The following is a 24,814-nucleotide window of genomic DNA, read 5'->3' as shown; positions in this document are numbered from 1 at the left end:
CATGAAGCACAAGAAACTACAATTTATTTCCTGCTCCATTAAGGTGTGAATTTAACGTCTACATTATACAATTGTAATTATTAACAATAAGGAATATTGCCCAAGAACAGAATTGGATGCTCAAAGTCACACGCCAACATCTGCAACTTGTTCTTTTGTGGCTTTCAAGTCACAAAATGCAGGGGTATGGTGTTATCTGGCTTTTCTGTTTAAGACCTCTAAAGAGCTCTAGCAATAACTTTGTCAGTATACATAAATCTGGCAACTTTATTTCCACCTTCAGAACAAGACTGGAACTGAAACTGCAAACCGCTTGTGAAATATCAGCTAAATTATTTTCCTGAACTCCTGTTTGATAACTCTGTGCCCTGTTTATTAGTATTTTAAAACCTCTTATATTTGATAACCCTCTTTATAAATCTGTAAAATGCTTTATAAACACTATTTTGGGAGTCAGATGCAAAACCTTACGCTCGTCAAGCTGCGATGAGGACACTGAGATATTGCCAAATTCGAAGTCTTGTCCCAGATGACATACTAAGGAAGTGGTACAGCCAGAACCGGGTTGTGGTTGTGGTTCCTTAGTTTTAGCTTCTGCACAACTCCAGCTCCCTGTAAAGGTGCAATACCCGTACTGAGGCACCGCTTGTGCCCAACAGGGGTAAAGACCATTGGAATTTCCTACGAATTCAGGTTTTCAGAAATGTCTCGGGAAAACCTCAGAAGACTGGTTGTGCAGGTGTGCTGTGTAGCCTCAAACTGGTACCACTGGGAATGGTTTGCAAAACAGGAAGGTGCAGTAGGGTGCGCCGAAGCTTAGCTGACCTGGACTCCCCCACCTCCTTCCTTGGCGCCCCGCTGCCAGGTTACTTCTGGCCCAGTGCCCTCACATACGTTTCTGTGTTGAACTTGGAGGGCTATTACCATAGCACTCGTGCCCACCCTCCTCCCTTCTCCCTCTACCAGTCACCCTCCAAGTTTACCTGACGAGTTTGGGGCCGGTTTGGCCGAGGCCTGTCGACCCATGAAAAACAAGAGAGGTCTAACCTTTGAGAGCGGGCAGCAGCGCCCGAGCCCTGAAAGAGTGCACCCGACTTGGGGGCGCGGCGGCGCGGCCGGGAGGATGTCGTGTCCGGACCAGGCCTCAGGGCGGCACTCTGGTCCCGTGGCCCGCGCGCTCGGGCGGGCCGCTGGGCGCCGACCCACGCTGGCCGGGAACGTGTCTGCCGGTGACGCAGCCCGGGTGGGGAACGTGGTGCGGCGGCGGCGGCGGCGGCAGCGACGGTACGCGCCTCCGCTGCCTGAGAAAGGACGCGCGGGACAGCGAGCGGGCAGCAGCGACGGCGGCGCAAGATCTAGGTCGGCGGGCGCGCGCCGGAGAGGGGAGGCGGGCGTCGGCGAGAAAGGAGGTCCGGGGCTCGACGCTCAACAAAGAGCGGGGCCGCCCCCTTCAGGTACCGAGCCAGCCCCGGGCCGGGCGAGCGAGAAGGCCAGGTCGGACGGTTCGCGGGCGGCCGGGGAGGGGAAGGGCCGTGGCCGGACCGGGGCTGCGGGGCGCCAGGGACCCTCCAAGGCCCGTGTCTCTCCCGCGGCCCTCGGCGGGGCGGAACGGAAGGGGGCGGGGGCGCGGGCCGCTTGGGGGCTTCGCCCGCGGCGCCGACCCGCCTTCGCTCGTCCCTCACGCAGGCGGAGCTGCGGGCAGAGGCTCCATGTTGGGAAGCGGCGCTGCTCGTCCTCTTTAGAGGGAATTGGGGCGCCGCGGGCAGAGCCGACGGGGGCCCGGCCCTGAGCGAAGATGGAGGCCCCGCTGCGGCCCGTCGCGGACATCCTGAGGCGGAACCCGCAGCAGGACTACGAGCTCGTCCAGAGGGTCGGCAGCGGCACCTACGGGGACGTCTATAAGGTGAGGCAGGCCGAGCCCTGGCCTCGAACCAAGTTTTTTTCCCTGCGGTCGGCTGGGTCCGGGAGTAGGGCCAGTTTGGGGCGAAGTATGGCGAGAGCGGAGGATGCCTTAATTGTGGCATCTTGGAGATGAAGCGGCCGGGGTCCTGTTTACTCCTTTCAGACTAGCCTAGATTCATTGCTTGCTCTAATCGTTACCAACAAGCAGATCTACCACACGTTTGAAAACGGTCTTGTTCATTGTGTGTGTGTGGACTTAAGGCTTATTTATCGTATTAAAGGGAGTTTGAATCTACTTACAGTTACACTTACGGATATTTTATCGTTAGCATAGAAAAGTGCTCCACGGAAGACAGAAGGGGAAGAATACTGACATTCAGACATTTGCATTTATTAGAAAAAAAACCTTGTTAAATGGGTGAATTTGACTGAAAAAAACATTTGAAACCTGCGCCTAAATTTTCACTGTAAGAAAATTAACAGTAGGTCAAAATGACGCGTGTACAAACATTATCCCATGTAGGAAAATGCTTTTCCTGGCAGAAGTTTGATCATTTGTGTCTGGTTGATGATAAAAAGGTGACATAAACGTTCGGATTCTTTTTTCTACTTCAGCATTTCCTCTATGGGTTTTGTAACATCCCCAAGTCAAAAGTGAATAACTGCCGCTGTCTTTTTATTATGCCCTTTTGTGTTATTTCAGACAAATTATTAGGGTGTGTTACTCGTAATTTAGGATTAAAGCAAACCGAATACCCTATATCCACAGAAGTCTTGAAGGGTCAATTGGAAAGAGATTGAGATTTCCTTATGCTTTTTGTTCTCTGCTCCAGAAAGATTGCTTTGATACAACTCATATGGATATAAAGGGAAATGTACTTCGAGTTTTGCCACAGCTTTGTTTATTGGATTTGATAGTGATATAGCTGAAATGGCCTTGTTTCTTATGGGTAATTAACCAGTAGACTGACTCCTCTGGAGTATGTTGTTTTGGCACGGATGGTAACACGGAAAGAAAACATCCCAACTTCCTACTTAATCTGCTTTTGTTTAAATTGCTCCCTGTTAATAGTAACAATGCAGTGTGGTGTTGTGACATCTCTACACTGTTTATTCTACTAAGATGAACCGTAATGGATAGGCTTTTTACTGGTTAAACAGATACTTGAGTCTTCTATATTAAGCACTGTACTTACCTACAGAGGTGTCATGAGCAAGGTTCCAGCAAAGCAGCTAATAATCACAGAATCCGCATCTTCTTTCTGTGGAATTAGAAGTAGTTAACTTTTAATTGTTTATTATCCATGCAATAGCCAGTTTGTAGAATGATCTTTTAAAAAATGACGTTTCTGTTTGCCTTCTCAGTCCCACTTTTCAGTCATCATTGTATTATGACTCACTCTGTGTCACACGAAGGCAGTTCAGTTCATGTTAATAATAGTAAAAATTCAGTTCTTGTATTTTTTCTCATCTACCTACATCAAGAAAATTTTAATGCAATGTTTTCCCCACAAAGCTCCCTTCCATCTCTTTTCTTTGTTCATATGGTAACTAAAACAACAAGCTGGTGCAGGATTTTATTCTTGCCAGGGAAAGCAAAGGGTTATATTAAAGGGCCAGCTAATACCTGCCTTTCACCCTAGTGCCTCCTTTTCTACATCTTCCAGGGAGAAGATGGAAGAATGTGTATTTACCACTCCCCACCCCACCCCCACACCTGTGCCCCTACACTCGTACTGCCTCACACTTGTAAATATACTCATTTCACACAAGGCCAGCCTCCAATTTCTAAATGTCCTTAAGACATTCGTGGTGCCTTGTCCTATGTTTTTCTTTGTTCTGATTACTTGGAATCACTTTCCAGCCCCATTTCTACCTGGTGCTATCATACTTGTCCATGAAAGCCTTACTCAGGTGCTCCTCCGGGAATCCCCAGCCCCTCCCCTTTACCTTTCCAACCTCATCTGCTACTACTCTCCTCCCTCCCTTATTCTGCTCTGGCCACACTGACCTGCTCCCTGTTCCCTAAGCATAATACATGTCTGACCACCTTTGAGCCTTTGTTCTTGCTATTCTCTCTATTCAGAATGTCTTTACCCGGACGGCCACGTGGCTTGCTCTCTTCCCTCTTTGCTTTTACACCCTTCCCATCTTATTTTCCTACTTTTTATTTTTTGCTCTTATCACGATCTAACATAATGTTCTATTTATTTTTTCTTGCTTATTACCTATCTTAATCCCTTAAAATACTCCACGAGGGCCAGAATTTTTATGTTTTGTTCACTGCTCTAACAGTGCCTAAAATTATACCCAGCACAAAAAACATGCTTTCTAAAACTTTAATGAATGAACAAATGACTATCAATAAGCCTGTCGCTTACTTCTCTGAGCATATACTTACGACATCACGGCACTAAGATAGCATTTAATACCCTGTATGCCTGTTATTTCTATTGTGATAGTCTGTTTGCATATGTATTTTTCCTGCAAATTTCAATTATTTTCTCTGAGAAAAACCTTTCTGGAAAAAACTATTTCATAGCATATCCATTATCAGTGAACTAAGTCCTATAGAAATTTGTCAATTCATGTTTACTCCTTAATGGGCTCAAAAACCCTGTGCATAGATCAAGACGCAGTTGTTCAGACAGAACAAGGGGATAGTGAGTGGTTTCAGGTCAGGAAAGGTGTATGTCAGCTTTCTATCCTTTCACCATACTTATTCAGTCTGTATGCTGAGCAAATAATCCAAGAAGCTTGACTGTATGATTAAGAATGGGGCATCAGGATTGGAGAAGGCTCATTAACAACCTGCATTATGCAGATTACACAACTTTGCTTGCTGAAAAGTGAAGAGGACTTGAAGCACTTACTGATGAAGATCAAAGACCACAACCTTCAGTATGGATTACACCTCAACATAAAGAAAATAAAAATCCTCACAGCTGGACCAATAAGCCACATCATGATAAACGGAGAACAGATTGACATTGTCAAGGATTTAATTTTACTTGGATCCACAATCAACACCCGTGGACGCAGCAGTCAAGAAATCAAAACACTCATTGCATTGGGAAAATCTGCAAAGGACCTCTTTAAAGTGTTGAAAAGCAAAGATGTCATCCGGAAGACTAAGGTGCACCTGACCCAAGCCATGGTATTTTCAGTTGCATCATATGCGTGTGAAAGCTGGGCAATGAATAAGGAAGACCGAAGAATTCATGCCTTTGAATGGTGGTGTTGCCGAAGAATGTTGAGTATACCACGGACTGCCAAAAGAATGAACAAATCTGTCTTGGAAGAAGTACCACCAGAAGTAAGGATGGCGAGACTGCGCCTTACACACTTTGGATGTGTTGTCAGGAGGGATCAGCCCCTGGAGAAGGACATCGTGCTTGGTAAAGTACAGGGTCAGTGGAAAAGAGGAAGACCCTCAACGAGGTGGACTGACACAGTAGTTGCAACAATGGGCTTAAGCATAACGATGATTGTAAGGATGGCGGAGGATCGGGCAGTGTTTTGTTCTGTTGTGTGTTTTGTTCTGTTGTGGGTAGGGTCGCTATGAGTTGGAACTGACTCGATGGCACCTAACAGCAAAGACAATGATATGTTTAAAAACAAGTAACATTGAAATTGTAGTGCTGAATTTTTTTTTTTTTTCTGGGGTGATTAGAGTCATTTTGCTGTTTATCACTGTGTCTTTGAGGAACCAAAAATCCAAGGAAGTTTTAGAAGTACTTTCAATTGGTGGCATAAACTAGTAAAATAATCATAGTGAAAAATAATGCTGGTAAGTTAGTTAGAGAAATCTTGTCAAATGGTAACATAAATGATCCCAACATGATAGTTTTTATTTATTATTTTATCTTAAAAGTAACACATGCTTATGGTAATTCAAACAGTAAAGTAAGGTGCAAAGTGAAGAAAAAGCCTCCCCCCTTTCTACTTTCTTCTCCCGTTCCTATTTGCCTGATTAGCCACTGTTAGTTACTTATATATCTTTCTAGAAATTTTCTGTGGGTACTCAAACATACCCATCATTTGAAATCTACCTGAGAAGACTGTATTGTACTCTTCTGAGAAGAGATACGTGCTACGACTTCTCGCTCTACCTTGCTGTCACTATTCTAGTCAGATATTATCCCCACTATTTTATACTTGGAGTGTCTTAAAAAGCAAGTCCTTCAAAACAACTACAGCTTTGAGATTGTGAGTTATTTTTATGTTTTTCAAAACCACACATTTCTTTCTGAAGCTTCTCTCTTTTCTTAGAATCCCCAAGGGGGAAAGAGCTCAACCTTCAACTACCTGTTCCCTGATTGATAAAAGAAGAGGAACATGAGATTCTTTTAGATAAATGGGATAAATTATTGAGGGCAAGAGCAGGAAATGCTGGAGGGGAAAGAAACACAAAAAAGAAAATGAATGTGGTAGAAGATGGGTGAAGAATTAAATTTCAACTTGGCAGATTTTATTTGTAATTACTGTAAATTTTAAAATCTGCTAACAGGAAAGGGGAAGCCTGGAGATTTAGTATTTCTGTTACCATCTGTTCCACTAGGAACTGGTATAATCACAAAAATTCTAAAAATGTTTTTTAAAAAAAAAAGTGTTTCCAAAAAACACTTTTATAACATTGGAATCCTGATGTATTTTTTTTTTTTTCCCTCTTGATTAGAATGACCAGCATTTTCTGTGGTCATTAAATATTATCAAAAATATAATTTTTAAAGAGTCCATTGAATGAACTTTGTATATTGTCCTTCGTCATATTTGTTGTTGTTGATTTTGTTTCTCCTGAGTCTCTGTTTTTTTCTTGTATTTTATTTTGATGAGTAGGATAGTTTGTCTCCTTTGTGGTTACCTTATTATTTACCCCTATTTTTCTAAATTTAAACCTAGCTTTTATTTCTTTGTATGGCTGTATCTTCCTCTCCATATGGAAAGTCTAGGATTACATTTCTTAGTCCTTCTTTATTATTTTAATGTTGTCTTCTTTTATATAATAACATCGCTGTTACCCTGTTTTGAGCTTTTTTTTTTTTTTTTTAAATAATCTTGCTTTGTTTTTTTGGATTTCCCTGTCTGGGTTGACTTCTGGTTGCTCTGCCTAGTGTTCTAGTCTTGGGTTGATACCTGATATTATTGATTTTCTAACCAAAGAACTCCCTTTAGTATTTCTTGTAGTTTTGTTTTGGTTTTTATGAATTCCCTCAACTTGTGTTTATCTGGAAATGTCTTAATTTCACCTTCGTATTTAAGAGACAGTTTTGATGGATATATGATTCTTGGCAGGCAATTTTTTTCCATCAGTTTTTTAAATACATCATCCCGTTGCCTTCTTGCCCGCATGGTTTCTGCCGAGTAGTCCGAGCTTATTCTTATTGGCTCTCCTTTGTAGGTGACTTTTTGTTTATCCCTCGCTGCTCTTATGATTCTCTCTTTATCTTTGGTTTTGGCAAGCTTGATTATATGTCTTGGTGACTTTCTTTTAACATCTACCTTAAGTGGAGTTCGATGAGCATCTTGGATAGATATCTTCTCATCTTTCACGATGTCAGGGAGGTTTTCTGCCAATAAATCTCTAACAATTCTCTCTGTATTTTCTGTTATCCCTCCCTATTCTGGTACTCCAATCACTTGTAGGTTATTTCTCTTGATGGAGTCCCACATGATTTTTAAGGTTTCTTCATTTTTTTTTTAATTCTTTTATCTGACTTTTCTTCAAATATATTAGTGCCAAGTGATTTATCTTTGAGTTGAGAAATTCTGCCTTCTACTTGCTCAGTTGTGGTCCTCTGACTTTCTACTGAGTTGTCTACTTCTGTAATTTTGTTGTTAATCTTCTGAATTTCTGATTGCTGTCTGTGTGTGCATTTTTTCAGCTTATTAAACTTTTCATTATGTTCCTGAATAATCTTTCTAATTTCTTCAACTGCTGTATCTGTGTGTTCCTTGGCTTGTTCTGCGTATTGCCTCATTTCCTTCCTGATGTCTTGAAGGGTTCTGTATATTAAACTTTTATATTCTGGCTCTGGTAATTCGAGGAATGCACTTTCATCTAGAAAATCCCTGGATTCTTTGTTTTGAGAGCCCGTTGAGGTGATCATGATCTGTTTCTTTATGTGACTCGTTATTGACTCTTGTCTCCGAGCCATCTATAGGTTATTGTATTAGTTTATGCTTGCTTACTGTGTTGTAGCTTCTTGCTTTGTTTTGTTTTGATATACCCAAATGGGTTGCCTGAGTGAGCTAGCTTGATTATTTTTGTGTTTGAAGCTCTGACGTCCTGTCCCCAGATGGCTAGAGCTGTTTTCAGGTGTATCAGTCTAGGAGTCCATTCACTTTTCTTGCATGAATTCAGCTCAGGTTTCCAGGTAGCTGATCATCAAGCGTGTGACACAGGCTCTGTCCTATAGTCTTAGAGGCGCAGGGGTAATCGGTGTGTATACCGGTATCTGATTGCAGCAGGGGGTCACATTCTGAACAAGGCAGGGGGCTGAGAACCGACCCCCAAGTGTCTCTGAGGAAAGTGCATCTCTGTTCCCTAGAGCGTGCAGGTGGGTCGGTTCTGCAGAGGGACAATGGGCACCCAAAGTTTTTGGTTGTAAGGACTGGGAGGTACCAGTTATCTTTGGACCACTGTCACCGGCGGTTGGGTGACCTGAGTGGAACTACCAGTCCTTAGGTCCCTGATGTGGGTAGGTGAGGACCTTGTTTAATAGGCAAAGTAATGTCACACATCAAACACCCACCTCTCCACTGCACAGCTGAAACAGTTGGAATCTGCCAACAAGGGCCTATTCTCCTGAAGTAGGCCCACACAGGTCCATGCAGATGAGAAAGGTGCTCAAAGTCCATGGACCGTTTATGCCTGGACAGGAGCTGCTTCTGTCTTGAGCTCCCTAGGTTAGTGGAGCTAGCAAATTATCTTTTCCCCCAGTTGCAAATTTTTTCCTTCTCCAAGGCCAGAAGGATGGCTCTAGGTGCTCAACAGTGCCTGTCTCAGGCCCAGGGAATTTAGCCGCTAAAGCTGGATTGGTGGAGAGTCGTGGTAAAATATACGCAAGTACTTAACTTTTGCCGAGAGTGCCTTTCTTCTCAGGTTCCGGAGGTGTGAGTAGGCTGCATGGCTGGCTGCTTCTCCCTGAGGAAACTGCGGCCGAATGCTAGTACCACCCCACCACCACTGCCACCCCGGGAATGGTGCCAGAGGGCTCCCTGCGATTCAGGACCGGTAACTCCTCCCGATTCTGAAGAGCCTCTTTCTTCCCCTGCCCCTCAGTTCGTTTTCTAAGTTTGCCTTTGAAGCTCAGGGCTACCAGCTTGTCATAAATATACTCGTTTCACTTGTTGTTTTGGGTCTTCGTTGTAATGAGGGCTCGCCAGAAGTGTCTGTCTGTTCTACCGTCTTGGCTCCGCCTCCACTGAATGAACTTTGATTTAGTTAATCATTCTAAGTTTCATGTTTATTTCCAGTTTTTTAAGTTGTTTTGCAATTACATGTAATGCTATGATTTTTGTAGAAATCTTTTTCATGTAGTCTTTTCTCCTTTTTGCAGTCGTGTAGGTGGTGGATAACTTGGTCTGCTGTAGTGAATCCCTCCTGTGGAATTCTGTGTCCTCTACCTTCTCTACTTCTAAGCCTAGAGTCACAACTGTAGAATGGCTTTAGGCACTTTAAAGTATATCCTGGGATTCCATTGTTTAGAGACAAAGGTTGATACAGCACAACACTTCTGTAAGAATGCATTCCTTTAAAAAATATTTATTGAGTGCCCTCTGTATAATAGGGTATGGGGTTGCAAACACGAGAAAGAAAGTCCACTGTTTTAATAAGGAGCATATAATTTAGTCAGGAAAACAAGACATAGTGAACAGTCATAATTTGGTAAGTGCTGTAGAAGAGAAACTACATGGAATCAAAGAGGAAGAAATGCCCAACTCTGTCTTTATTGGGGTTTGGGAAAGGGAGGAGAGGAGAGGGATTTATGACATGGACCAGGATGATTCACAGAGTAGGTGACTTTAAAAGAATACCAGGTAGTTTCCAGGTGGGTGCGATAGGGGAAGATACTCCAGGCAATGGGAATAGTTTGTGCAAATATGTGGAGACAGAAACCATGATGAGTTTGAGGGATCTGCATTTGCATTCTAGGTTGGTATGACCAAAGCCTGGGAGAGATGCCATAGATTGAGAACAGTCTATTTTGTGGTACGAAAGGTACAAATAATGGACCTTGTATGCCATGCCAAAGAATTTGGGCTTTGTCCTGTAGCCTGAGGAAACACTTTAAGGTAGACTCTCTTGTGGTGTAGAGGGTGGATTGGGTAAAGTGGCTGCAAGTATAGAGACCAATTACTGAATAATCCAGATGTGAGTTTATACAAGCCCAGATTTAGGCACAAGTGCAGGAGATGAGAGGAAGGGGGTGAATTTGAGTCATATTTAGGAGATGATCAAAAATACTTGGTGTTGATGGGTAAAAACAGGTAATTGATGGCATATATCATTTCTGGCTTGGGTAACTGTATTGGTGCCATCAACAAAGCTAGAAAACACTATATTCATGGGTTCTGGTTCTTGTGTGTGGTTTTGGACATGTGTTGCATAGATGGATATGTCTAATAAGTAGTAGGAAATACAACTATGGCTTAAGAGCTCTGGACTGGGGATGCAGGTTTGGGAGTTATCATCACTTTCTGGGGTGGTAACCAAAGTATAGGTGAGGTCACCCAGTGAGCGCTCATAGGAGAGTTGAGGAGACACTGTAGTCTCAGGGGGCTGGCATAAGACGATGATATATTGAAGATATCCGAGAAGAAACTGAGAGATATGAGGAAGTTCTTTTCACAGAAACCAAGAGTTACAAGAGTCATCTATTATCTCTTGCCTCCGTGCTTATTCCCTTCCCCTCTGACTTTGATGCGAAGAGCGGATTGACCTCCCCAAAATGTAAATCTGAGGTTTTGTGTCACTCTTTCTGTATTCCCCTTGTCCAAAGAATAAAATCTTTAGAATAACATGACTTTTAGGGCCCTGCACATCCTGACACTCACCATACTGAACTTATTTCATTTCCTCATATGCACTCTACTTTCTCTTTCAGGTATTGGCAGATACTATTTTCTTTTCCTAGCACAACCTTTGTCTTTTTCCTCTTCATCTATCTTCTGTTCTTCAGGTATCTGTTTGAACATGGCACTTTCAGGGAACCCTTTTCTATCCCTTCGATTAGATCATATCTATCTGCTGTATGTTTTTATAGTTCTTTATATTTGTCATGATACTTATCACTCATCATTGTTGCTTTTCAGTCTTTCTCCTAGAATCAATAATGAGAACAGGGACCTTGTGTTTACCATTGAATCAGCTAGGCTAGCCTAGTGCCTAGCATATAGTATGTGCTCAGTAAATGTGTTGAAGGCGTGAGCAATATAGTGATCCTGTAAGTAAGGAATAGAAAGGGTTCATTAAGATCGTAACAGTTGTGTGAATGGTGAGGAGGTAGAAGGAATACAGATTTCCTTGAAGCAGCTTAGCTGTGATGGGAACAAGAAATAAGGCACACAAAATGTTTCTTCCCGTTTCTGTTTTTCTTCCCTCGAGACTGATTACAGCATTCAGTTATCATTTTTTGAGTTTGTCTTATTACCCAAGTGACCAAAGAGGGTTGCCGAGTTTAGAGAAAGAAATCAAGAAATTCCTTAGAGAAGGAAATGAAGACAGAGAATTGGAGAGAAGTTGAGAATTTAGAAAGGAGATAAAAAGCAAAAACTTAGGATGGGATTGACTTGGTAAGGAATAAATGCAAGCCCTTCTCCCTTTCCTCCCTTCTTCCCTTCTTCCCTTCTCCTTCACTTTTCTTGTATCTAAACTGCAGCCTCTTTTATTGATTCCCAGCCCCAGTAATTCTCCTGTGACCATGGTTGAAGGACACTGATGAATGGGGAGCTGGAATAGAGAACCGGGATGACAGGACACAAAGGATTACTCAACAGTCAGTAGATACTGATTGTCTCGTATGTGCCAGGGACTGTTCTAGGGCCTTGGGATACAAGTGGACAAAGTAGGGGGGGACGGGGCAGGGGGCAGGGAGAAAGACAATAAGCAGTAAATAAGTTATGTAAAATGTTAGAAGGCAATTAAAGATACGGAAAAAAGAGGAAGTCAATCAGAATAAGGGGAGATCAGGAATGCCGGAGTGGCATGGGAGAAGCAAGTTGGGGAGTTATGTAAGAAAGGTCAAATTAGGCCTCATGGAAAGATTAGATTTGAGCAAAGACTTGAAGGAGGTGAGTTAGCCAAGTGGATAGCTGGGTAATCAGAGAAAGTCTTAATTTCTCTCTATCTTATTGAATCACCTGAACCTGACTCCACAGCCAAATTGTAAACTTACAGCAGGAATTAGAGCTAAGACACAAACGTTCTGATCAGCACATCGCATCAACTGGTGCAGGACCACAGGTTATTGTGATTTTTAATTAATTAGGCTCAGCAGTTGGATGTAGGTTACCAATTCCTCTTTTTTTTTTTTGATTTTTATTGTACTTTAAGTGAAAGTTCACAAATCAAGTCCGTCTCTCACACAAAAACCTATATACACCACGCTACACACTCCCAGTTGCTCTCACCCTAATGAGACAGCCTGCTCCCTCCCTCTAGTCCTTCCTTTCCCGTCCATTTTGATAGCTTCTAACCCCCTCTACCCTCCCATCTCCCCTCCAGGCAGGATATGCCAACACAGTCTGAAGTGTCAACCCAATCAAAGAAGCTCACTCCTCACCAGCACCCCTCTCCAACCCATTGTCCAGTCCAATCCCTATCTGAAGAGCTGGCCCCAGGAATGGTTCTTATCTGGGTCCAACTGAAGGTCCGGGGCCAATGACCACTGGGGTCCTACTAGTCTCAGTCAGACCATTAAGTCTGGTCTTATGAGAATTTGGGGCCTGCATCCCACTGCTCTCGCTCCCTCAGGGGTTCTCTGTTGTGTTTCCTGTCAGGGCAGTCATCGGATATAGCCGGACACCATCTAGTTCTTCTAGCCTCAGGCTGATGTAGTCTCTGGTTTCTGTGGTCCTTTCTGTCTGTTGGGCTTGTAATTACCTTGTGTCCCTGGTGTTCTTCATTCTCCTTTGCTCCAGGTGGGTTGAAACCAATTGATGCATCTTAGATGGCCGCTTGCTAGTATTTAAGACCCGAGACGCCACTCTCCAATGTGGGATGCAGAATGTTTTCTTAATAGATTTTATTAGGCCAATTGACTTAGATGTCCCCTGAAACCATATTCCCCAAGCCCCCACCCTTGCTACGCTGGCCTTCGAAGCATTCAGTTTATTCCGGAAACTTCTCTGCTTTTGGTTTAGTCCAGTAGTGCTGACTTCTCCTATGTTGTTCTTATCTACCATCTAATTAGTGAAAACCCCTCTCTCTCCCTCCCCACCCTCCTAACCATCAAAGAATATTTTCTTCTCTGTTTAAACTATTTCTGAAGTTCTTTTACTAGTGGCCTTATACAATATTTGTCCTTTTGCAACAGACTAATTTCACAATGCCTTCTAGATTCCTCCATGTTATAAAATGTTTCACAGATTCATTACTGTTCTTTATTGATAAGTAGTATTCCATTGTGTGAATATACCATAATTTATTTATCCATTCATCCATTGATGGGCACCTTGGTTGCTTCTATCTCTTTGCTATTGTAAACAGTGCTGCAGTGAACATGGTGTGCATATATCTGTTCATGTAAAGGCTCTTATTTCTCTAGGATATATTCCAAGGAGTAGGACTGCTGGATCATATGGTAGCTCTATTTCTAGCTTTTTAAGGAAGCGCCAAATGGATTTCCAAAGTGGTTGTACCGTTTTACATTCCAACCAGCAGTGTATAAGTGTTCCAGTTTCTCCACAACCTCTCCAACATTTATTGTGTTTTTTAGATTAATGCCAGCCTTGTTGGAGTGAAATGAAATCTCATTGTAGTTTTGATTTGCATTTCTCTAATGGCTGATGATCGTGAGCATTTCCTCATATATCTGTTAGCTACCTGAATGTCTTCTTTAGTGAAGTGCCTGTTCATAATTTTCCCCATTTTTTAACAGGGTAATTTGTCCTTTTTGTAGTTGAGTTTTTAGAGTATCATGTAAATTTTAGAGATCAGGTGCTGATCAAAAATGTCATAGCTAAAAACTTTTTCCCAATCTGTAGGTAATCTTTTTACTCTTCTGGTGAAGTCTTTGGATGAATGTAGGTGTTTGATTTTTAGGAGCTCCCAGGTATCTGCTTTCTCTTCTGCATCGTTAGTAATGTTTTGTATACTCTTTATGCCATGAATTAGGGATCCTCGTGTTGTCCCTATTTTTTCTTCCATAATCTTTATCATTTTAGATTTTATATTTCGGTCTTTGATCCATTTTGGCTTAATTTTTGTGCATGGTATGAGCTATAGGTCTCGTTTCATTTTTTTGCAGATGGATATCCAGTTATGCCAGCTCCATTTGTTAAAAGACTGTCTTTTCCTCCATTTAACTGACTCTGGGCCTTTGTCAAATATTAGCTGCTCATATGTGGACGGATTTATGTCTGGATCCTCAATTCAGTTCCCTTGTTCTGTGTATCTGTTGTTGTACCAGTACCAGGCTGTTTTGGCTACTGTGGCAGAATAATAGTTTCTAAAATCAGTTAGAGTTAGGCCTCGCACTTTGTTCTTCTTTTTCACTAATGCTTTACTTACCTGGGGCCTCTTTCCCTTCCATATGAAGTTGATAATTTGTTTCTCCATCTCATTAAAAAATGTCTTTGGAATTTGGATCGGAATTGCATTGTATCTGTAGGTCGCTTTTGATGGAATAGACGGTTTTACAACGTTGTCTTCCTGTCCCTGAGCAAGGTATGTTTTTCCACTTAGGTCTCTTTTGGTTTGTTCCAGCCGTGTTTTGTAGTTTTCTTTCTATAAGTCTTTTACATCTCCGGTAAGATTTATTCCTAAGTATTTCACCCTCTTGGAGGCTACTGTAAATGGTACTGATTTGGTGATTTCCTCTTCGATGTTCTTTTTGTTGGTGTAGAGGAATCCAACTGTTTTTTGTATGTTTATCTTGTATCCTGATAATCTGCCGAACTCTTCTATTAGTTTCAGTAGTTTTCTGGAGGATTCCTTAGTGTTTTTTTTGTGTATAAGATCATGTCATCTGCAAATAGAGATACTTTTACTTCTTCCTTATCAGTCTGGATGCCCTTTATTTCTTTATTTAGCCTAATTGCTCTCTCTAGGACCTCCAGCACGATGTTGTATACGAGTGGTAATAAAGGGCATCCTTGTCTGGTTCCCGATCTCAAGGGGAATGCTTTCAGTCTCTCTCCATTTAGGATCATGTTGGCTATCGGCTTTGTATAAATGCCCTTTATTATATCGAGGAGTTCTTCTTTTCATATTTTGGTGAGAGGTTTTTTTTTTTGTCATGAATGGGTGTTGAACTTTGTGAAATACGTTTTCTGCATCGATTGATAAAATCATGTGATTCTTGTCTTTTGTTTTGTTCATATGGTGGATTACATTAATTGTTTTTCTAATGTTGAAGCATCCCTGCATACCTGGTATGAATTCCACTTGGTCGTGGTGTATTATTTTTTTGATATGTTGTTGAACTCTATTGGCTAGAATTTTGTTGAGGATGCTTGCATCTAAGTTCACGAGGGATGTAAGTGTGTAAGTTTCTTTGTGGTGCCTTTACCTGGTTTTGGCATCAGGGGTATGGTGGCTTCATAGAATGAGTTTGGGAGTATTCTGTCCTTTTGTATGCTCTGAAATACCTTTAGTAGTAGTGGTGTTAACTCCTCTCTGAAAGTTTGGTGGAAACTCTGCAGTGAAGCCATCAGGCCAGAGCTTTTTTTCTTGGGAGTTTTTTGATTACCTCTTCAATCTCTTCTTTTGTTATGGGTCTATTTAGTTGTTCTACCTCTGTTTGTGTTAGTTTAGGTAGCTAGTGTGTTTCTTGGAATTCATCCGTTTGTTTTAGGTTTTCAAATTTGTTAGAGTACAATTTTTCATAGTAATCTGTTATGATTCTTTTAATTTCAGTTGGGTCTGTTGTAATATCGCCAGTCTCATTCCTTATTTGGGGTATTTGCTTCCTCTCCTGTTTTACTTTTGTAAGTTTGGCCAATGGTTTATCAATTTTTTTAATTTTTTCAACCAACCGACTTTTTGTCTTGTTAATTCTGTGGATTGTTTTTCTGTTTTCTATTTCACTTAATTCTGCTCTAATTTTTTTTATTTGCTTTCTTCTGGTGCCTGAGGGTTTCTTTTGTTGCTCTCTATCTATTAGTTCAAGTTATAGGGATAATTCCTTGATTTTGGCCCTTTCCTCTTTTTGTATGTCTGCATTTATTGATATAAATTGACCTCTTGAGTACTGCTTTAGCTGTGTCCCAAAGGTTCTGATAGGAAGTGTTTTCATTCTCATTGGATTCTATGAATTTCTTTATTCCATCCTTAATGTCTTTTATAACCCAGTCTTTTTTGAGCAGGGTATTGTTCAGTTTCTAAGTGTTTCATTTCTTTTCTCCGCTTTTTCTGCTTTTGATTTCTACTTTTGTGGCCTTATGGTCAGAGAAATGCTTTGTAATATTTCAGCATTTTGGATTCTGCTAAGGCTTGCTCTATGTCCTAATATGTGGTCTATTCTAGAGAATGTTCCATGTGCCCTAGAAAAGAAAGTATACTTGATTGCTGTTGGGTGGAGTGTTCTGTATATGTCTGTAAGGCCAAATTGGTTCATTGTGGCATTTAGATCTTCCATATCTTTATTGAGCTCCTTTCTGGATAGCCTGTCCTTCATTGAAAGTGGTGTATTGAAGTCTGCTACTGTAATTGTGGAACTGTCTATCTCACTTTTCAATGCTGTTAGAGTTTGTTTTATGTATCTTGCAGTCCTATGGTTGGGTGCATAAATATTTAATATGGTTATATCCTCCTGGTGTATTGTCCACTTCATCATTATATAATGTCCTTCCTTATTGTTTGTGGTGGATTTAACTTTAACGTCTATTCTGTCAGAAATTAATATTACCACTCCTGTTCTTTTTTGATTGTTGTTTGCTTGGTATATATTTTTTCCATCCTTCAAGTTTTGTTTAGTTTGTGTCTCTAAGTCTAAGGTGTGTCTCTTGTAGGCAGCATATAGACAGATCATGTTTTTTTATCCATTTTGCCACTCTCTGTCTCTTTATGGGTGCATTTAGTCCATTTACATTCATTGTAGTTATGGATAGGCATGAATAGTCCTGTCATTTTGATGTCTTTTTGTTGTAGACAGTTTCTTTTTCCCACTTAATTTTTTGACTGAGTAGTTTATCTTTATATATTATCTTTTCCTCTTATTGGTTGTTTTTGATTTTGTTTCTGCTGAGCCTCTATTTTTTTCTTGTATTTTATTTTGATGTGTAGGATAGTATGTCTCCTTTGTGGTCACTGTAATATTTACTCCTGTTTTTCTAATTTTCAACGTGGCTTTTGTTTCTTTATATCGCCTTGTCTTTCTCTCTGTACGAAAGATCTGTGACATTACTTAGTCCCTCTTTATTGTTTTGATGTTGTCTTCTTTTATATAACATCGCTGTTTCCCTGTTTTGAGCTTTTTTTTTCTCTTTTTTTGTCTTGATTTATTTTTGTGATTTCCCTTTCTTGGTTGACGTCTGATTGCTCTGTCCAGTGTTCTGGTCTTCAGTTGATACCTAATATTGATTTTCTAATCAAAGAACTCCCTTCAGTGTTTCTTTTAGCTTTGGTTTGGTTTTTATGAATTCCTTAAACTTCTGTTTATCTGGAAGTGTCCTAATTTCACATTCATATTTGAGAGATAATTTTTTTGGATATATGATTCTTGGCTTGCAATTTTTTTTCCTTGAATGCTTTATATAAGTCATCCCATTGCCTTCTTGCCTGCATGGTTTCTGCTGAGTAGTCCAAGCTTATTCTTATTGACTCTCCTTTGTAGGTGGCTTTTCATTAACCCTAGATGCTCTTAAAATTCTTTATCTTTGGTTTTGGCAAGTTTGATTATGTCTCGGTGACTTTCTATTAAAATCTACCTTACGTGGAGTTCAGTGAGCATCTTGGATAGATATCTTGTCATCTTTCACGATATCAGGGAAGTTTTCTGTCAAAAAATCTTCAAAAATTCTCTCTGTATTTTCTGTTATCCCTCCCTGTTCCGGTACCCCAATCACTCATAGGTTATGTCTCTTGATAGAGTCCCACATGATTCTTAAGGTTTCTTCATTTTTTTTTTAATTCTTTTATCTGCGTTTTCTTCAAATATATTGGTGCCAAATGCTTTATCTTCAAGTTCACTAATTCTGCCTCCCACTTGCTAAATTCTGCTCCTCTGACTTTCTGTGGTGTTGTCTACCTCTGTAATTTTATTGTTAATCTTCTGAATTTCTGATTGCTGTCTGTCTATGGATTTTTCCAGCGTATTATATTTTTCATTATGTTCATGAATAACCTTTTTAATTTCTTCAACTGCTTTATCTGTGTGTTCTTTGGTTTGTTCTGCATATTGCCTGATTTCCTTTCTAATGTCTTGAAGGGTCTGTGTATTAATCTTTTGTATTCTGCATCTGGAAATTCCAGGAAGGCAGTTTCATCTAGAAGATCCCTTGATTCATTCTTTTGAGAGCTTGTTGAATCGATCATGGTCTGTTTCTTTATGTGATTTGGTATTTACTGTTGTCTGCGAGCCATCTGTAAGTTATTGTATTTGTTTATTTTATGTTTGCTTACTGTATCCTAGCTTCTTGCTTTGCTTTGTTTTGTTTTGATATACCCAACTGGGTTACTTGAGTGAGCTAGCTTGATTATTTTCACCTTGAAGCTCTGACGTCCTGTCACCAGATGGCTAGAGCTGTTATCAGGTATATCAGTCTAGGAGTCCGTTCACTTTTCTTGTATAAATTCAGCTCAGGTTTCCAGGTAGCTGCTCATCAAGTGTGTGGCACAGGCTCTGTCCTACAGTCTTAGAGGAGCAGGGTTGATTGGTGTAGTACCAGTATCTGGTTGCAGCATGGGGTCATACCCTGAACAAGGCATGGGCTGAGAATCATCCCCCATGTGTCTCTGAAGAAAACACATCCCCTGTTCCCTACAGCATACAGATGGGTGGGTTCTGCAGACAGACCATGGGCACCCAAAGTTTTTGGTTGTAGGGACTGGACTGGGAGGTACCAGTTATCCTTGGACCCCTTTGTGGGCAGCAGGGTGACCTGAGTGGAGCCCCTAGTCCTTAGGCCCCTGATGTGGGTAGGTGAGGACCCTGCTTAACTGGCAAAGTGGTGTCAAATATCAAATACCCACCTCTCCACCACACAGCTGAAGCAGTTGTAGTCTGCCAACAAGGACATATTCTCCTGAAATAAGCCCACACAGGTCCATGCAGGGGGGAAAGGTACTCAAAATCCATGGACCGTTTATGCCTGGACAGAAGCCACTTCTGTCCTGTGCCCCCCAGGTTAGTGGAGCTGGCAAATTATCTTTTTCCCCAGCTGCAAATTTATTTCTTCTCCAAGGCCAGGAGGATGGCTCTAGGCACTCAGCAGTTCTTATCTCAGGCCCAGGGAAATCAACAGCCGCTGAAGCTGGCTTGGGGGCGGGGGACATGTTAAAATATACGCAAGTACTTAGCTTTTGCCGAGAGCACCATTCTCCTCTGGTTCTGGAGGTGTGAGTAGGCTGTGTGGCTGGCTGCTTCTCCCTGAGGAAACTGCGGCTGAAGGCTAGTACCAGCCCGCCACCCACTCCCAGGAATGGTGCCTGAGGGCTCCCGGTGATTCAGGTCTGGTAACTCCTCTCCACTTCTGAACTGTCTCTTCCTCCCCTGCTGCACAGTTCGTTTTCTAACTTTGCCTTTGATATTCAGGGCTCCTAGCTTGTCGTAAATACACTCATTTCCTTTGTTTTTCCAGGTCTTTGTTCTAAGAGGGCTTGCCAGAAGCATCTGTCTATTCTGCCATCTTGGCCCCGCCTCCCTGTGTTTAAATTTTTTCTTAAATTCTTTTAATAGTGGTCTTATACAATATTTGTACTTTTAAGTTAGCAGATATCTTACTGAAAATTTTTTCATTAGTGATTATGTTAAATATTACATGAAGTTATTGTCAATATAAAATGTTTTATTAGGATGCAGTGTTATTACCATTGTGTATGTTTACTGTTTTGTAAGTCATTTGGTTAAAATCTTATTATTTATTTTTCTTACTGTTCATAAGTAGGCTTATTTTTTGACGGCCTAGAGGGAAAAAAAAGCCTTTCTGAAAGTGAATGTGAAGCTCTGAACCATGACAGGGGAGAAATTATTTTAAAACTCATTACTACTGTCGCAGGAATGTTGTGAAAACTGTAAAAGAAGTCTTTAAAGTACTTCCAGCTTGGTGAAGATAGTCATAAAACAGTCCTTTACGCTAGTGCTGGTGGTGTAATGGTTAAGAGTTCGACTGCTAAGGAAAAGGCCGGCATATCAAATATACCAGCCACTCCTTGGAAACTCTGTGGGGCAGTTCTCCTCTGCCCTATAGGGTTGCTATGAGTCCGAACTGATTCTAGGGTACCTAGCAACAACAACATCATCACTAGTGCAGATATATAAGTTCCAGTTCTAAATTGACTTGTGGGTAGTCTCAACCTTGGGCTTGCAATGCGTCTAGTATTGTGGTTCTTTTTATTATATTTACATGAGTTCAGCATTTTCACTTTAACCATCGTTTCGAGTGTTTTTGATGAGAACGAATGGCATAGAATGTAGATTGACTTAGGATTTTTGTTTGTTAGTTTTGCTTTCAAAATTTATAAAGAGGTTTCACTACTGAACTTTAAATTGTGGTTTCAGACCAAATACACAAGAAGAGAAACAGGAAGCCTATTAACAAGTGATACTTGTGTTTTTAGGGATTCCTTATCAATTTGAAAACTTAGTCCAAGATCAGATAAGTTGTAGCAGATACTTCCACTTTGGCAGTATTGGACTACTTTGAGCAATTGTACATTTTAAAGTGTTATTAGAAGACTGTTACTGCTTTCCAGTTATGTGAAGTACTATTTAAGTTGAAGGAAAGAGATAATGCTCTGAAAAGGGCAGGATGAATTTAGGCCTAATGTAATTCTCTTTCTGTTAAATATCGTCTCCTCCTGAGATTTTGCGAAGATGATGTGGGAAGCCAGCCTGATAGCCAGGCCTGTCCTTGGAAGTGTTCAGGCTCATGGTGAGTCATATCGGCCCCCACCTTCCAACATCTTTATAAAAATGAAATAGGATTAAAATGACTAAGAGTGACTAATGTTTATATAGGCCTTTCATAATCAGTATATTACTTGTTTCTCACAATAATTCTATGAAGTAGGTAGAATAGATGACACTATAATGTCCGTTTTACCCAAGAAGAAGCTTTTTTCTCTAGGTTTTATTGTTAATAGGTGGCACCATAGGGACTGGAATCCACGCCTTGACTCCACAGTCTCAGCTTCTTGCAGTATACCAGGCCAGCTCAGGACTACGTCTTTTAATTTACCACTATACACACAGCACTTAACTCATTGCCTAGTGCCTAGTAAACGTATACAGATTACAGTCAGAATAGGCTTGGCAGCCTCACCCCTGTGCTGAGTGGTAAGAGATTTTATGGACTGATTTGTGTATGTATATAAACTTCAAGTCTCAGCACCAGTTTTCTGAGGCACTTCTTCCTGGTTATTTCCCTGGTCATTACTCTTACCTTCATTATTTTCCACATTGTAGTCCAGACTTGATTTGTCTGTACTCTAGGGAGGACTTTGCTAATAGCCACCCTCCAGTGCAAATAACTAAAAGCAGAAACACCCTTGATTTCTGGTCATTGGATACCCTTCCTGCTGTGCCTTCTCTTATCTGGAAGAACTTTAAATTTCTGGTTATCATTACCTAGATTAACTGAGTCCCTTAGACTGTGTTCTGTAACACCATTATAAATTGAAGAAAATGCTAGTACTTCTGTTTGCCTCTGTCTTATTGAAGGTAAACAGGGCTTCCTGAGAAGGATTGTGACTTCCAACTTTGTCTTCTGAACCACCGTGTTACTTCTCATACATATTCACCTCCCCCCCTTTTTTTAGATGCCTTGTACCTTCTTCTTCCCCCTTTTTAGCCCTTCCTTTTCCCAAAATTAGAAAGAATCCAGTGCAAGCATAACTTAATATATTTTAAAAGATGTAACTTTCAATGAATTACTAATAACTTCTGCATTTTAAGCTTTTTTGCTTTTAATTATAATAGAGGTTGGAGATGCTGTGTCTCTTATCAGATTTCTCCAGATCCTAATATTCTTTCTGCAGTAGCATAGATCCATGCATAGGACTCGCCGTCCTGACTTTGCCTCTCCCTTCCTTGCCTCCCTCACCATAGGTAGTCTTTTTTGCTACCTTTTACTTTTAAAATACAGTTTAAGTAATATATGTTCATTTTAGAAGACACTAATATAGGAGTAAGTGAGAAATTGCCTGTGTCTTCTTTACCAAGAGACACATATTGCTGCTTCCATGGATGTTGATTGTTGATCCAAGCAGAATGAAATTGTTGATAATTCAGTTTTTCTCCAGTTATCATGATATTGTTTATTGGTCCAGTTGTGACAATTTTTGTTTTCATGATTGAGCATAATCTGTGCTGAAGGCTGTAGTAGTCTTTGACCTCCATCAGTAAGTGCTTTAAGTCATCTCTGTTTTCAGTAAGCAAGGTTGTGTCATCTGCATATTACAGGTTGTTAATGACCCTTCATATAGCCTGGCTTCTCAGATTATTTGTTCAGCATACAGATTGAATAAAGTAAATGGATACAACCCTGCCGCACACTTTTTCCAGTTTGAAACCATGCAGCATCCCTTTGTTCTGTACAGACAACTGCCTTTGATCTATGTGCAGGCTCCACATGAGCACTTTTAAATGTTCTGAAATTCCCATTCTTCCCAATGTTATTCATAATTTGTTATGGTCCACACAGTCACATGCTTTCATGTAGTCAGTAAAGCACAGGTAAACATCTTTCTGGTATTCTCTGCTTTTAGCCAAGATCCATCTGACATCAGCAATGATAGCCCTCATTCCATGTCCTCTTTTGAGTCTGGCTTGAATGTCTGGCAGTTCCCTGTTGATGTATGGCTGCAGTCATTTTTGAATGGTATCAGGCAGAATTTTGCTAGCATGTGATATTGGTGATATTGTTTGATAATTTCTGCATTTTGTTTAATTGCCTTTCTTTGGAATGAGTGCATATACGGATCTCTTCTAGTCAGTTGGCCTCGTAGCTGTCCTTTAAATTTCTTGACAAAGATGAGTAAACACTTCCAGCATTGTCTTCGTTTGTTGAAGCATCTCAATTAGTGTTCTGCAGTGACCCTATCAATTCCAGGAGCCTTGTTTTCTGCAAGCGCCTTCAGTGAAGCTTAAACTTCTTCCTTCAGTACCAGCAGTTCTTGTTTATAAGCTACCTCCTGAAATAGTTGAACTTCAACCAGTGCTTTTTGGTACAGTGATTTGGTGTGTTCCTTCCTTCTTCTTTCTTTCTTTTTTTAAATAATTGAATCATAGGATTTTATTGCTGGAAGGGATTTTTAGTGATATTCAGTCATAGCATCATAGAATTACAGAGTTGGTAGTGACCTTGAAGACTATCTAGATGAGCTTATCATCTTGGACTTGAATTTCCTCCAGGGGTGGCAAACTCCAAGACCAAGTAGGTATTATAGATTTGCAAGGGTAGCAGTAGAGAGTGGTGGTGTCTGAGGCAAACTGGAAAGAGCATGGCAGTGCCTAAAGTCATTCAAATTCAATTTAAAAAGCAAACACTGAAAAACAGTAAATGAAAATCTATGGGCTTGATCCAGTCCTTGGTCCATCAGATAGCAATCTCTTGGCTATAATACCTTCCCACGTGTTTAGCTAGTATAACAGATATTCTTGAGTCTTCAACCCATATTCCATCACTCTTACTAGTTCAGTGTGTGCCATCCTGACTTGTAACTGCCAGCACAGCATTTCTTTGTCTACAGGCTTTCTTGAACTGATGGATATTTGTATATAAATACCCAAGCTTCCTCAGCCTTCTTTGGGGAATGACTGAGGTGCCTGTTTTATATTGGCCCCCGGAATTCCCCAGTGGGATTCCTTCCATGTTCCTTTTTTTTTTTTTTTTGATTGTGCTTAAGTGAAATTTTACAAACCAAGTCAGTCTTTCATACAAAAACTTATACATACCTTGCTATATACTCCAAGTTGCTCTCCTTCCACTCTGTGTTTTCATGTCCGTTCAGCCAGCTTCTGAGCCCCTCTGACCTCACATCTCTTTTCCAGACGGGAGCTGCCCACATAGTCTCCTGTGTCTACTTGCTCCAAGATGGCTCACTCTTCACCAGTATCATTTTCTATCCCATAGTCCAGTCCAGTCCCTATCTGAAGAGTTGGCTTTGGGAATGGCTAGGGACCATGACCTCTGGGGTCCTTCTAATCTCAGTCAGACCGTTAAGTATGGTCTGTTTACAAGAATTTGAGGTCTGCATCCCACTGTTCTGCTCCCCCAGGGGTTCTCTGTTGTGTTCCCTGTCAGGGCAGTTATCGGTTGTAGCTGGACACCATCTAATTCTTCTGCTCCCAGGCTGATGTAGTCTCTGGTTTATGTGGCTTTGTCTCTTGGGCTCATACTTACCTTGTGTCTTCGGTGTTCTTCATTCTGTTTTGCTCCACATGGGTTGAGACCAATTGATGCATCTTCAATGGCTGCTTTCCAGCATTTAAGACCCCAGACGCCACTCCCCAAAGTGGGATGCAGAATATTTTCTTAATAGATTATGCCGATTGACCTAGATGTCCCCTGAAACCATGGTCTC

General features: G+C 41.0%; 2 protein-coding genes across 3 annotated transcripts in view; both read left to right on the top strand.

Annotated features, from left to right (window-relative positions):
- Window positions 1-486: 486 nt before the first annotated feature.
- On the top strand, window positions 487-1,789 carry LOC126083690 (uncharacterized). The gene is made up of 3 exons (XM_049897532.1): window positions 487-548; window positions 967-1,494; window positions 1,687-1,789. The coding sequence occupies exons 1-3, from the start codon at window positions 487-489 to the stop codon at window positions 1,787-1,789; spliced, it is 693 nt and encodes a 230-aa protein (XP_049753489.1).
- The window catches only part of MAP4K5 (mitogen-activated protein kinase kinase kinase kinase 5), a 146,721-nt gene continuing 123,607 nt past the window's right edge, over window positions 1,701-24,814 (top strand). For both annotated transcript variants that reach the window (XM_049899016.1, XM_049899015.1), the window contains exon 1: window positions 1,701-1,903. In XM_049899016.1, the coding sequence (XP_049754973.1) occupies window positions 1,796-1,903 (108 nt within the window). In that variant the 5' untranslated portion in view covers window positions 1,701-1,795. The remainder of the gene's footprint in view (window positions 1,904-24,814) is intronic.

The sequence above is a fragment of the Elephas maximus genome, chromosome 10 (genome assembly GCF_024166365.1).
Source record: "Elephas maximus indicus isolate mEleMax1 chromosome 10, mEleMax1 primary haplotype, whole genome shotgun sequence".
Taxonomy (NCBI): domain Eukaryota; kingdom Metazoa; phylum Chordata; class Mammalia; order Proboscidea; family Elephantidae; genus Elephas; species Elephas maximus.
This window is presented reverse-complemented; position numbering and strand designations above follow the sequence as displayed.